The sequence below is a fragment of the Lemur catta genome, chromosome 13, assembly GCF_020740605.2.
Source record: "Lemur catta isolate mLemCat1 chromosome 13, mLemCat1.pri, whole genome shotgun sequence".
In the NCBI taxonomy this organism is placed as follows: Eukaryota; Metazoa; Chordata; class Mammalia; order Primates; family Lemuridae; genus Lemur; species Lemur catta.
This window is the reverse complement of record NC_059140.1, coordinates 62,003,658-62,018,387: the sequence shown is the minus strand read 5'-3', so window position 1 is coordinate 62,018,387 and position 14,730 is coordinate 62,003,658. Positions and strand designations below refer to the sequence as shown.

The 14,730-nt window shown below is 39.6% G+C and overlaps 1 protein-coding gene across 8 annotated transcripts in view; it reads right to left on the bottom strand.

The window, feature by feature from the left end:
* Positions 1-540: 540 nt before the first annotated feature.
* The window catches only part of SLC25A30 (solute carrier family 25 member 30), a 38,588-nt gene continuing 24,398 nt past the window's right edge, over positions 541-14,730 (bottom strand). For 4 of the 8 annotated variants that reach the window (XM_045567253.1, XM_045567249.1, XM_045567252.1 and 1 more), the window contains exons 2-11: positions 12,145-12,309; positions 11,760-11,881; positions 10,354-10,501; positions 8,622-8,716; positions 7,602-7,687; positions 5,815-5,910; positions 4,943-5,067; positions 3,415-3,553; positions 2,428-2,508; positions 541-1,497 (exon numbers count right to left, since the gene is read on the bottom strand). In XM_045567253.1, coding sequence (XP_045423209.1) covers positions 1,456-1,497; positions 2,428-2,508; positions 3,415-3,553; positions 4,943-5,067; positions 5,815-5,910; positions 7,602-7,687; positions 8,622-8,716; positions 10,354-10,501; positions 11,760-11,823 — 876 coding nt within the window. In that variant the 5' untranslated portion in view covers positions 11,824-11,881; positions 12,145-12,309 and the 3' untranslated portion in view covers positions 541-1,455. The remainder of the gene's footprint in view (positions 1,498-2,427; positions 2,509-3,414; positions 3,554-4,942; positions 5,068-5,814; positions 5,911-7,601; positions 7,688-8,621; positions 8,717-10,353; positions 10,502-11,759; positions 11,882-12,144; positions 12,310-14,730) is intronic. The other 4 variants (XM_045567256.1, XM_045567251.1, XM_045567255.1 and 1 more) reach the window with 1 other exon arrangement.

Sequence of the window (14,730 nt, the reverse complement as noted above, 5' to 3'; positions counted from 1 at the left end):
GGAAATATTTTAACAAATACGACATGAACTAAAGTAAAAACTGGAAATCTGGGAAAACCAACTCTTCCTCTTTAATTCACTAGTGACATTTTCCTAGGGAAAATGTATTAAATGCTTAAACAGTGTTCTTTCTTTAACACGGCCTTTAACAAAGGGCTTCACGCACGATTACCACGAGAAACCCACAATACAACTCTCTCCTACACACACAGACTGTTTATTGAGAAATTATAGCTGTATGACAGCACGATGTAAACACACTTACCTTTCAAGTCACGTGGCAACAGCTACTATCTTTTCTTCACTTGACCCTTTACATCAATAGATGTTATTATCTCCATTTTACAGATTAGGAAATAAACTTTGCTAAAAAGAGCTAGGCCAGGCACAATGGCTCATGCCTGTAATCTAGCACTTTGGGAGGCCAAGGTGGGAGGATCGCTTGAGTCCAGGAGTTTGAGACTAGTCTGAGCAACATAGTGAGACCCCATCTCCATAAAAAAACCGGCCAGGTGTTGTGGCATGTGCCTGTAGTTCCAGCTACTCAGGAGGCTGAGGCAGGAGGATGGCTTAAGCCCAGGAATTTGAGGTTGCACTGAGCTATGATGACACCATTACACCCTAGCCTGGTCAACAGAACAAAACCCTTGTCAAAAAAAAAAAAAAACCCAAAGAACAAAAAGCATAGAAATAATCACTAACATTACCTAAGTCAGAATCCAAACTGCTTAAAAATACTTCCCACCAGTACAGACCTTACAACCTTCAAAGCCAACGTATAACATCACCATGAATTTAGATATTGATACAGTGTAACAATTCCTCACAAAGGTCAAGTCTTCAAAGACTTACAATCACTTATTATAAGTGAAAGATCCTGCCGAAATAGGAAATTACAAAGCAGTGCAATATTCCAAGGATCTACTTCCTGCACTGTTTATACCTGGGGTTGAAAAGTCCAGGTTTCTACTCATGATATTTCTTCCACTGACAAGAAGCGAAAGATCCCAGAAGTTCAGGAACAATACCCTCTTGGAGACTCCATTCCACGATTCCGATGAGCTTCTTTAGAGTAGTCTGATATTCTCAGCTACAAGCAGGGATATATCAGGGCTACTCTCCCTGGAGAAAACAGCACATAGCTCCAGATTTTCTTGCACGTTTTCTTTAGCAAGAAACATGCATTTCATATATTATCCTATATTATCTTTGATGTCAAAGGGCGCTTCAATGGTAAAGACAAGAGTTTGGATGTTACAGTTTGTGCCATTAAACGTTTGATGAAGAGCATCCAATGCCAACACACAGCAATCTGAACTAACCCAATCTTCATGTGTTGCTCACACCCTGGAATCTGTGATGAGCCGAGCAGTGAGAAGCAGAGGGAAACACAGGAAGCTTTACTGTTTCAGAAGTTAGCATTTTCAGAGGGATGTCTCATGCAGCCTTGTCTTGTCACAAATCCAGTTTCTTCAACTGTTCATATGTCACAAAGAACTGTAGTTATGGGTTAAGAAAGTGCCATCTTGACAACTCCAACGCATAAAACAGACTTAGAAATAGCACACCTACTAACAAATATGCCCAGACAGACCCATGCCATGGACATGATTTTAAATAAGAGTGGCTCCATTCTTAACCACCTCAAAATACCTCCCTGTAAACATTCCCAAGGTCAGCTTGGAACAGAAGGATCACAGCTGAGACATATAAATGCTTTAGCACCAAACTCTTTGGAGACGACACCCACAGTGATTAGCTTTTGTGACTTTGCTGTGATGGGCAGACTTTCCAGAATAGTAAACTTCTGCGTGAGAAAGACAGCGAGCCCTGACAGCACCCCTCCAGGGTTTCCACCAGGCAGCCTTCCTTGGGAGGGAGGAGCAGATAAACAGTAATAAGAGGATGGCGAAAACCAACATTCTGACTTTGTAATTCTGCCCATTCACGTCAATGAACTGCTGCTCCTTCCCTGCCTTCCACTCTGGCATGCAGGGACGGTTCTGATCAGCCCAGTGATTCTGGAGCTAATCCCTGTTTATCTTCCAGTACTCCCTAAAATAAGCATCCTTCCCAGGGTGGCTGGGGCTATAAAGTTAGTGCTTTTCTCTCTTTAATATCATAAATACCCTCAGCTTCTAGAACATAGCCTGACAAAATTTGCATTGGTATTATTACCTTTCAATAACACCATCGTTAAACTAAGATCCATATTAGCTAAAAAAAAAAAAAAAAAACTAGGACCTATAGTGTCTAGCACACAGACTCTAGGTCTCCTAAAAAAGAAACTGAGTAGTTATTTCCTAGAATTAGAGGAACTAAGAATAAGAACCTACTTCGAAATTATAATTAGTAACATGATAGTTTATACAAACAGTATTCTTTAGCTACATCTTTTTTCACATCTACCACAACAGAAAAGGATACAATGATATTCCAAGGACCAAGTCTCAACCAATTTGGCCAAAACCCTTTATATAGAGCAAAAAACCCTTCATTCTTCCACGTCTGTTAAAAGGAAGGAAAAAAAAGAGTCAACTTCCAGCTTTCTAATTATGTCAAATACATTAATAATTAGTGGCCAGACTGATCTATTTTTCTTAAAAAGAAAATCCTGTTTGGAATGACTGTTAAATCTTTGCCTTCTGCCTTTGTTCTTTAAGGCTTCTGCATAGGGGGAAGACTAAGGCTCCATGCCAAAGAACCCCACACAAAGGGCTGAATAAACCCACACAAGGCAGATGAACAATGGTTGAATGAATACAAAATCAGATTTAATTCCAGTTAGGATCTTTTGTTTCCATGCTGTTTGGGCTCCTACATAGTTCAAAAATGAAGCAACGCGGTAAAAATATCATTCAGAGCACCACTACTTCCTAAGTTGTTGGGTGGATAAATATGATAAGTATATTTGCTTCATTAAGACAACACTGGCAGTGTAAAATGACCACAAAAAGTGGTCCCTAATCTTGGGCTCCTGGCAATCTAGTAGGGGACATAGTTGAAAACTTTCATTCACTCATAAACAGTAGGTCTAATTATCTAAGCTGAGAATTATAGTAAGACTGGTGTGTTCCTTTGAAAGAGATGTCTGAATGAGGGATATTCATTCCAGTTTGACGCAATAGGAAGAAGGTATAGTTTTGAAGGAGACACAGTTCTGTTATGATCACAGGAAATAGTACTATTTTCTCACCCTTCATAGCAGAGTGGAGATATAAAGAAAATGAACTTTCATTTCTCAATATTCATCTAGATATTGTATTTATAAAAATTAACCTGTACCGTATGTACATCTTAGGGGTTTAGAGCATCACTCATCTTAGTTTTAACAGCTCTCATAATTTAGTTACTATAGACTTAGGTAAAAAAAATATATGTAATTCACAACCCTGCACAGATATTCCTTCTTACCTGTAACAAGCAATCCAGGGTACCTGTGTAGCCAGAGCACCTGCCATCTCGAAGGACTCTCTGATTCATCATACGTGTTCTCACAACATCAACAGGGTTTGAGGCCAGGGCCCCCGCCAGACCACAGGTGAAGCTTGAACTATGAAGAAGGTATCATTGTAAAAAAAACAAAAAGTTAATCACCACTGAGCTATAACAACCACTATCAAAGGCAGAAAACGGCCTCCTCCCAGCACTGTTAAAGTAGCATGTAACAGCACGAAATGTATCAAGAATAAGGTCCATATCTACAGAGCTGGCAAACACCAGCACTGATTATACTGCCTTACAAATACCAGCCACAACTAAAAATACCTCTGGGGTTCTGGAATGTCAGAGAATCATATAACATAAAGGAACATCCTCCAAAGAGGATCTATTCTATCTATTTAACTAAAAGTAAGCATCAGAGTAACTCTAGCCAGATCACAGTCATATGGTTCCTTGAGATCACAGAAAAAGATCTGGCTGGGTGCGGTGCCTCATGCCTGCAATCCTAGCACTCTAGGAGGCTGAGGTGGAAAGACTGCTTGAGCTCAGGAGTCCAAGACCAACCTGAGCAAGAGTGAGACCCCATTTCTATTAAAAATAGAAAGAAATTAGTTGGGTGTTGTGGCGCATCTATAATTCCATCTACTCGGGAGGCTGAGGCAGGAGGATCACTTGAGCCCAGGAGCTGGAGGTTACAGTGAGCTACAATGATGCCACTGCACTCCCCCCAGGGCAAGAGTGAGACTCTGTCTCAAACAAAAAAAAAAAAAAAAAGAAAAGAAAAAAGAAGAAAGAAAAAGATCTCCTTTCTATAATGCCCACTAGGGGTCCTAGGTTCTACTATACTTTCAGTCTCACAAGACTACCACAGAGCTCAGCTGAGATCAGTTAACTCAGATCAAGTTTTCTCAACCTCAGCACTATTAACATTTTTCAACCGGCTCATTCTCTGTTGTGGAGGTGGTGTGTCCGCCCCGTGCACTCCAGCATGGTTTAGCTGCATCCCTAGCCTCTACCCAACCCACTATGTGTCAGCGGTACTCCCCCTGGTTGTGACGATCAGAACAGTCTCCATACATCGCCCAACAATGGATTAAATAAACTGCTATATCCATATACTGTGATAATCTGCAGCTATTAAAAATAAATGAAGTCTGTAAGTACTGACATGGAAAGATATTTGGAATATATTGTTAAATTTTAAAAAGCAAATATGAGAAAGCAAAGCACGAGCGTATTTATGTAATAAAGTACATATTTGTATACACCTAGAAAATGCCTGGAAGGTACATATCAAACTGTTAACAGCTACCCATGTGGAGCAATAAGGACTTTCACTCTGTTCTGCTTCACTTCTGTATCTGTACTGTAAGTTTTCAAATATAAGAATAATACTTTTATAATAAACTCTCTTTAAAATTCTATAAATTGGTACCAAATTTTCACCCTGAACTCATGCATACCTAAAATATTAATTTTTAAAAATCCGTAAACGTACAGGAAGTGGGTATATACAGTGTCTCCCATCAGGCCCGAGAGAATCAGATGCTTCTTGGTGAAGTCATAGACGGGCAGCTCCACGCCAACAACAATAGCAGCCCTCTGAGCAGTAAGGGATACACCCTGGATAAAAATATTAATAATAATCAAAATGATTCTGATATGCCTCTGCAGAACAGCCTTGCAAATCTGCAAAGGTTCACTCCACAAACTATGACCAATTTTTATGTTTTCCTGCTGGTAGCTAGAAATGTAGAGTAACAGAGAGGGAAAGGCCAAAGGGCAAGAACTCAAAAGCTCCGAAATCTAATTCTAATGCTGGCACGAACTATACAACCTCGGGCCAGATCGTGGCCAGGACAAGTCACCTCTCAGAGCTTCGGGTTTCTTGTACGTGCTGAAGGATCATACTGCATGATCTTTAGGGTCGATTTTATGAACTGACGAGTCATCAGAATACTAGGAACTAGCACTCCACACCAGCGCTTGCCTAGTAACATAGACTTCACTTAAGAGCCGGGAAACCATATAGATCAAAACACCCAACAGATTTGTTCTCCGTAAGAATTAGGGGGGTGGGGGGAAAAGGAATCAAACAAAAAAAATAAATGGTCAAACTTAAACTTCACAGAACTCTTTATATATAAATTACTCAAAAAGTACTTTAAAATCCTGATGTATCCCTTATATTCCCATTTTACAGATAGGGAAATTAAGGAAGAGGATATTTTCACAGGCAGAAGATGCTACTCTTCTTCCCTTACTCCATTATGTCACTTGGATTAAAATAAAGTGATGGAAATAGGAAAAATAAATTCAAAAAGGAAAGAAGAACCAAATGAGCCAGTTGGATTCATTCTTCAAGCTTACCTTCCACAGTCCTCTTGTTCCCTCCTGCTGGTAAATGTTAATGAAGTTGCCTATCATGCCTCCTTGAATGGTGTTGCTTTGTGCTTGCATCCGAATCTAGAGATTAAAGAACAACGTGAGAAGGAAACTAGTCCATCCCCCACCAATGTACACCTGCTGAAAATCATTCAGTCTGTTGCTTAGTAACCACTAACAGAAAAAATATATAATATAAATAATACCATGATGCTACTTTAAAATGTCCTCTGTACACTAAAAATGTACAAGGATCGATTCTTAGGAACTCTGAAATATCCAAAAAAGCATCTAGCAGAGTCCCCAAGAGTCCTACATATAGCAGTTAGTGTCAAAAAAGAAGTTAACTTTTTTAAAAAAGTCTTTCCAGAAGGACAGAAAATAGCATATTTCCCTATCGGTTAATATGTAGGAAAGAGAGAAAATGATGGTAATTTCAAAGATTTAATATAATGAATAAGAGTTATCCAGCGTACTTGGCGGCAGTAAGCATGGGCAGGCATAATTCTTAAATTAGTTGCTCCAAGCCGCTATTTCCAATCAGCTGAACCTAAAGGTATGCAGACCAGCTGGCTACGAGCTGCCACATGACACCTGGCCACATGACACCTGTTACACTCTATTACACTTGAACTTACTAGTGAAATCCGCATGACCGTGATTCTAACACAAATAAAACGTTTGATGTAGCTCTTTGCATTTTTAAGAAGGAAAAAGGATTGCTCACTAAATAATTAGTACCTTATTTTTGCTTAGGTAGCAAATATATTACTACTAACTTCTAAAGGAAACTGTTACTGCTACAATAACATAGGAAAATAAACCAAGATATAGGAACTGCCTTCCCATAAGCCCTGAAATATGTTTAAAAAATTAACAGGGGTATGGATATTTTTATCTAGCTCTCTTACCCCAACAAAGGGTAAACTTATGGCAAAAGTACCTTGTATTTCTTCATCACACATGCTGAACCTTCACCATAGTGCATGCATATCTGTAGTATACCAAACACACTGCATATAATTTTTATGCTTGTCAGAATCCCCTATTAGACAGAAGGCTCTCTGAGTGAAGGGTCCTTTGTCTTACTCATTTTTTGATTCTAAGCACATGGTACACCAATTGGTACAGGATAGAAGCATGAAATAGTAGTTAAATAATGGGGGAGAAAAAAGGAGAGAGAAGGTAGGAGATGAATGCTCTGAGAGGGTTCGAAAATAACACATGCCTAATTTTTATTTTATTTAATTAGCTATTCCTTTGTCTTATTTCAAAAAGGATTTAGGGAGGCTGTATCCTTAGTATTCTCAATAGGTCATCTAATGTGTTACATCTAACTGTGGTAAGCAAATATTTTCATTTGTATTTCCTGAAATAAAATTAATGGATAAGAAGACACACTCAGAAATAGTCATTAATGAGCAACCTAGATTTGTGTAAAATTTACAGCTTATCTATATTTAATGAACCAAAGAAACAAGGAAGATTTTCAATGAAAAAAGAAATTCAAATGCATCCATGCCTAATTTTTTTTTTCTGCTCAAATGCCAAAATCCTTGTCTCCAAAATAAGCTCTACACTTGAGCTCATCTATATCAGTGGGAAATCCACCTAGTGGCTATTTAAAAGTTAAATTATTCACGGCACTTACATTATAAACAGATTCATGTAATATGGAGCATATGGTATATTCACAGATTTTCATTACCTGAATGTTATTCTCAATAAGAAAATGTGGAATGTGCCTATAAGATATAAATAGCACAACTTACTTTCAAAACATCAGTTGGATTAGCAATGGTTGAGGATATGACTCCAGAGAGAATTCCACATATGACATTTATGGGTAAGGTTTCATCTGTAAACAATGACATATTATTTGACTTTTCATATATACAATATTCTTCCCGTGAGTAACTCAAATATAGGTGTAACTCATTTACGCAATACTTGCTCACCTTAAGATAAATTTATGCTTCATGCATCAAGTAATTCTAGAAGGATTGGGAATTTTACTGGCTAAGAGATTTTGCTTAGCAAAATTTCTTATCCAAAAAGGAACGTGAATCATCCTGCCAAGTGACCTACCAATTCACTTTCATGTGTAAATGCTGACCAGCATAGTTAAGATGAGATGTGTCCCTTAGGGGAATACAAAAGATACATTCCTATGAGATAACACGGAGACTGATTTGGCATAGAAAAATTTTTAAACATCCTCTGAGTTTAGTCTGAAATGTACTGAAGTATTTCCAAAACATCTTAGCTCTTGTTCTCACAAAACAGCGATAGGTGCCCATCCATTGTAAAAACGAGATAGTTCCACGGAAAAACAAAGTCACAGGACCAACCAAAGTATCAGAACTCCAAGTTCTTCTTTGATTTATCTTTTTTGTCTTCTTTTATCATACCATATTTTTACTGTAAGAACTCCAAGTTCTTAATACTAAGAAACGTATTCATTGCTTTCCTGAAAAATAGGTGATAACTCACATGATTTTAGAAAATTTTAAGTTGGATAGAATGGTAACAACACATCCTCTAGTCTAGGCATTTTGGAAACCACTAATTACAGTGTTTGTAGAGATGGTTCCTTTTCGTTACTCCCTTCAGTTCAGCTGATAACTGATTAGCTTTAAGCACAATTCATTTAGACTTTGCATCCATCCAGAGTTCTCCTTAGCAGTAAGTAAAGTTACAAATACGCTGAAGAAAATCTGCTCTAAAACCATTTGAACAGAAAAACAAATAACCCACCCCTGTCCACAGTGGAAAACAGATTCCCCACTCACCTTCTGGGCGTTCAACAAATAATCGCTTCAGGCTCTGGTAAGTGCCTATCTTGATGGTGCCATAGGATGCCTGGCGTAACATCGCGGGGGCAATCCTGTCAATCCAATGCACAAAAGGACAAAAGCAATCTAAAAATCACTTAACATTCTCTAAAAGACCCACAAAGAGTGCCTTCCATAATCAAACCACACACTCTAAAATGATTTCTTAAAATTCAAAATCCAACAAAAATACAGGTGGGTTCAGCTGAATTTGTGCAAATTATCAGCTCACTAAGTGAAAGCTCAGCCCCTCATATTTGCCTTCAGTGAAAATGTACGTGAACATGGAGTTCCATTTGTGTTAAAATGCAAGGCCTTTCCTTTCTCAGTACAAAGCGCCTGGTGAAATCTGGCCTCAGCTAAGCATACCGTACACATCTGCAATCCTTCCACTGCTAGAGCTCATCTCCTACCTCCTCGGGGGCCAGTTCTTTCCTCTCCCTAAAAGTTTGCCCACCATAATACTGAAACGAGTTCAACACAGTCTCAGGAAAAACAAGCCAACTTTCCTCCCACACTACATCATGCTGAATTACTTACAGTTCCTAGAATGTGCCGTGCTCTCCTGCACATACCATTGGCTCTGGATGAATACAGTTCTCCCCCAGCTTCACCTGGCTAACCCCCCTTGCTCCTTCAAGATCTGATCCAGTGGCTCCCCCAGTCTAAGACTGATGCCCTCCCTCTACCACACTCTAGACTTATCAGACTCCACTGTGATCCTGCTTACGTGTCTGCAGCGCCCCCAACAACAGCTCCTTCAATTGGTACCAGTTATCAAAAAAAAAAAAGAGAAGAAAAAAAAAACAGCTCCTTCAGGACAGTGTGCCACTACTGATCCCATTTGTCTAGACCATTCTTGCCCTTCTCTGTGTCCCAAGATGCTGCCACCTATGGCTTCCATTGCCTGGGCTCCCTTGCCAGCTGGCTTCTAGGTGGGTTCAGCCGTAGGAGAGGGGAGGGAGGGAGGAAAAAGAATAGAGGATTTCTTCCCCTACCTGGCACTATCAAAGCATCCCTCAACAACCACTGTCCTCTCCTTCAAGGCCCCGGCCCTAGCAGTGGGCTCTGGGAACACTGGCCCTGCCCTGGCCCCTTTGGTCCTAGGGTCGGGAAGCTTTGAGTTTCCATGTTTCTCAGTATCTACCCTTCAGGTGCTCCCTTAACCCTTAAGCAGTCCCTTTGCTGGTGTCTCTTCACTTAAACCACCGAGTCAATTCTGTTTCCTGCAGGGACTCCAGCGGACACAGGCACTTACTCACTTTCCCATCCAGCACCCACAGAACACTGTCCGTTAAATGCTGAATGAGTGAAAAGTAGTTCACTACAGCTCTTACCCACACTAGAGCATTGTCATTACAGCAAAAACCGTGGTAATTTAGAATAGCTAAGGGAAAGGGCTATTTTCAGAGAGTGAAAAAGGGAACAACAGGATATTTTTAAACAAATGTAACTTTTGTATTGTGGTCTGCGCTTGGATATAATAAAAACATAGTTTCATCAAAACATTTGCTGCAGAAAATATACATCCAGAAACTAAAGCTAAAATTTAAAGTGGAAAATCTACCATGGTAACTACTCTTTTCAAATATATCTCAAACTTTTATTTTTGCTCTATGAAGTCTTAGCCTGATGTGTATCCATTTAAAAGGTTCAACAGTGACACAGAAATGCACAATGGGCCACTCACCCCGAATACAGCGCTTTCAGCCCTTCCTCTCTGCCTATCCTCACGAGTGCATGCAACATTCCTCGATACCTAATTTCTTTAAAGTTGGCATCGTTCGTCTGGCCTTGAATCTGGAGCCGGGTCTTGGTTAAATCAATCGGAAAGGTACCTTAAAATTTTAAAGAAAGAAATATTTCACTTAATAAAAAGAAATTCCACTAAATAAAGGATACACAGTATTATACTATGTAAATATAAGGTAAATTAAGAAACAGATTAAGAAGTGGCAGACATTTTGCAATTTTTTTTCTATTTAAAACAATTGAGTAACTAAAAGATTAACAACCCCTCTAAAAATGCATAAATATATTTTCTTTTCTTTACACTTATTTATACCTCATCTTATTCTACATAGGATTTGAGTAGGCTGCATTGCTGGACAGAGTAGATACGTAGAATGATTTACACAAACAGGAAGGCCATTTGAAAACATAAGTTAACTGTTGTGTACATAGTGTGAAGGCTAAAATTGGATTTGCTGTGAACAAAGAGAGGTAAAAAAGTTCATTTCCAAAGGAGTTCCCCTAAGTAGGAACACTTAGGAAAGAGAGTTGTATAGCCTAAAATTAAATCTAATAAAGCAGGTAAATATGTTTAATATAGTACCTAATTGTCCACTCAAATACATAAAACCCATCCTTAGTCAGTAACCTTGACTCACTGTGTCAATGGGAAGGCCCACCCGCAAAGAGAACCTGAGCCCGCAGGTGGGTGGTGGCTGTGTCTCACCCCTTGGCCCAGATGTCCCTGGCTCCTCAGGGGCCGTGTCTGTCCTGGACAGCAGCAACTGAGCCCTAGACACGATGAAATGTCCAGCCCAGTGCAGGGTGCTCAGCAGCTGCTCAACCAATATTTGCTTAATGAATGATTCCAGAGAACAAACAACACAAAACAAACAGGATCTGATGCAGAACCCAACTGATGGGGAAGACACAAATGAGATCTGGATAATGTGTGCAACTGGGAAGTGACTGAATAATTACAGTCCATCTAATCTGGATCAGGAAAGACCCTTGCGCTTCTCAAACCTCTTTATAGCCAAATGGGTTAACAGTGGCAAAACAGGAGAGAGGACAAAAAAATAGGCACAGCTGCAATCCAAACATGATTCATAAAACTTGTTTGGTCAACAGGCTCAACTTTCTCCCCACTAAACTTTGAACCCTAAACTGCTAATAAGTAGCCAAAATGACGATTTTGTCGTAAAAACATTACCAAAAGAAGCCATTTTTGGATTCTGCGATTAATGTTTCACAATCTCACATCCTGCCCTTGAACTACATTCACACCAAACACCAAATCACAACTGTAAGTTTCGAACACACCACGCGCAGCGGGCAAAGCAACTCCAGCGCCCGGCTCCTTACCACACTCGGCCGTGATGGAGGCCAGACCCCCGTACACAAACGGCTGCCAGTTGAGGGCTGACATTCTCACGCCGTCTCTTCTCCTTCGCTTTACAGAAGCATCACCTCCAGCAGGCTTTTTCCTGGACACAAGAGTAAGACGTTTCAAAGTTGGAACTTCTCACCCAGGCAGTTTCTGTTCTAAACTCTCCCTGGGATTTATTGGGGGGGGCGCCACCAGGTGCTAGCACTGAAACCCCCCTGCAACGGTTCCCAAGAGGAGCCTCGCCTTAATAAAGCAAAGCACTCTTGTTTCCTAAACGCCAACTCAGCAATTTCTAATCTCACTTTATCAGGGGCCTTCATTTTTACTCAGGCTTCAAGAAGTGATCGGCTATGCTGATACCTTGATGTGTTTGCATATACTCAGTGCAGTGCGGCGGAGGCTGTTTTCTGGGTAGTCTATTTTATCTTAAATCTGTTCTTCATGCAGTATTTGCTATTCGTTGCCGCTGTCTTAGTGAGTCGCTCACATTCCTCAGGTGTACTGGAGCAGAAGAATGTTGCTAACCTGGTTCATATGGTAAAATGACAATTACTGAAAATGACACAGGCTACTTCTAGTCTACACTCAGTAAATGTCAGCTCACCTCTCTTAGCCATATCATGTTACTACCTGGAAGGCAGCTTGGCGTGAAGGGATTAGGCAGACTCTGGGGTCAGACCCACACCACATCCTTCCTAGGAAAATTTTTATTAATCTCCAATCTAGGATTTTTTCTCTATCAACACCATCACCACCACGGCAGCCAATGGAACCAATTAGGGGTAGAGCCTTTTATTCACAAAGCTAAATAAAATGCCTAGCGGTAGGCCTATTGTGGGGATTAAATAGTATATATTTTAAAGACACTCACAAATGTTGCCTCTCATCCTCCTTTCCCTTAACAGGCCCTTGCTCACTGTGACATCTACTCACTTGCATGCCACAGCCCACCCAGGTCTTTCATCTTATATTCTGCTGTTGTATGAGATTCGAGTTGGTAAACCTGGCCCTGTGCCCATTAACAGAAAACACATGCAAACTGATACACTTGTGTATAGTATCAACTATAACCATTGTTGGTTGAAGAGAAAAGTGCTAATTTATTGGAATCATTATTGGCAAGTAGGTATGTCCAATGTTTTTACTTTGCTTACGTTTAGGAATTTCCCAAGTCCACTTTTCCCAGGAGAGGCCTACTATAAGTGACAATTGCCCAGAATGTCAGTTCTCAACATAGGCCGAGGAGCTTGCTTAGGCTAAGAGAAAACACAAGGACCCCCAAAGAGGACCTCAAATAAATCTAATAATAGTTATTTCTCATTTATGGATATTAATCAAATTCAGAATAGTAACAAATGAGTAAGGTAGAAGATTCCTTAAAAATAGAACTTGAGGCCGGGCACAGTGGCTCACATCTGTAATCCCAGCACTCTGGGAGGCTGAGGTGGGAGGGTTGTTTGAGGTTGCTGTGAACTAGGCTGATGTCAGGGCACTGTAGCCGGGCAACAGAGCGAGACTCTGTCTGAGAAAAATAAAATAAATAAATAAAAATAATAGAACTTGAAAACCATCATGTTTTTATGTATTTCAGTACCAAAGAGCAAACTCTGCCCCCAAAACTCCTCTCATCTCCCTATTATCCTTGAAAACATTTAATAATTCCGGTACTGAACTAATTCTTTGCCTTAGTAAATTCAAAACTTATATAATAAACACTATAAGTTACAGATTGTAAGAACACATTCATAATAAATCCAATAATTCGTTTACTATCCAGTACTAACTTCCTCAACCCATTCTTGGACTTTGCTGGTTGAACACACCTGTAGTCCCAGCTATTCGGGAGGCTGGGGCAAGAGGATTGCTTGAACTCAGGAGTTTGAGACCAGCCTGGGCAACATACGTTTATCAAGATCTTGACTCAAAAAAAAAAAAAAAAAAAGGCAAAACAATAACTATCTAACAGGGGCACATGTAGAAGTACTGTAACTAACAAAATATCCTATATAAATGATTTCAGTGGATCCCCTCAACAAGTTTGGAATAGGAGGACAAATATTACTATTCCCACAAACAGACTATAAAACCCAGTCTCGTTACAGTTGATTCTTTTTTTATTTAATGTTTTGTAGAGACAGCGTCTCACTATGTTGCCCAGGCTGGTCTTGAATTCTTGGCCTCAAGTGATCCTCCTGCCTCAGCCTCAAAAAGTGCTGGGATTATAGGCATAAGCCATGGCACCCAACCTGATTTTTTTTATTCATCTTCTTTAGCAGTAATTTTTATCTACAATGAATACACATGTATGTATGTATTTGATACATTAGATACACTAAACACAAGACATCTTCCAAAATGTCAGCAAAAATGTAAGAAAAATAGGATTATAATTAATCTTTAATTTAACAAGTTTTAACTATACTGCTGTATGACCTCATGCTGTCTCACTAATTAACTTTCTAATTTTCTGCCACTACTTATATTTGTTTGCTGGTTTAGTTTTAATGAGATTTGGCTACTTTTTCCTCTATCAGTTTTGATATTAAGTTTTTAGTTAGTTAAGTTAAAACCTAGAGGCTTATTGTGGAATTGCCTCTTCATAGTTTTGAATCATGTGGGAGGAACCACATACCCATAAGTTCCCAAGAGGTTTCTGCCAAAATAAAACTTACCTTCCACAAATGAGTGTCTACTCCATCAGCATCCATGGTTAAACTTTAATAAGAAAGGACTTTCTATTCAATTACAATTTTTTTTATTTCAAAATATTACGGGGGTACGTTTTTGCTTACATGGATCACTTTTGCAATGCTTGAGTCAAGGCCATAAGTGTGCCTATCACCCAGATAGTGTTCATTGTACCCATTAGGTAGGTTTTTGCACACCCCTCCTTCCCCCACCCCCTGATTTCCACTGAATTTTACTTCCCTCTGTGCACATGCATGC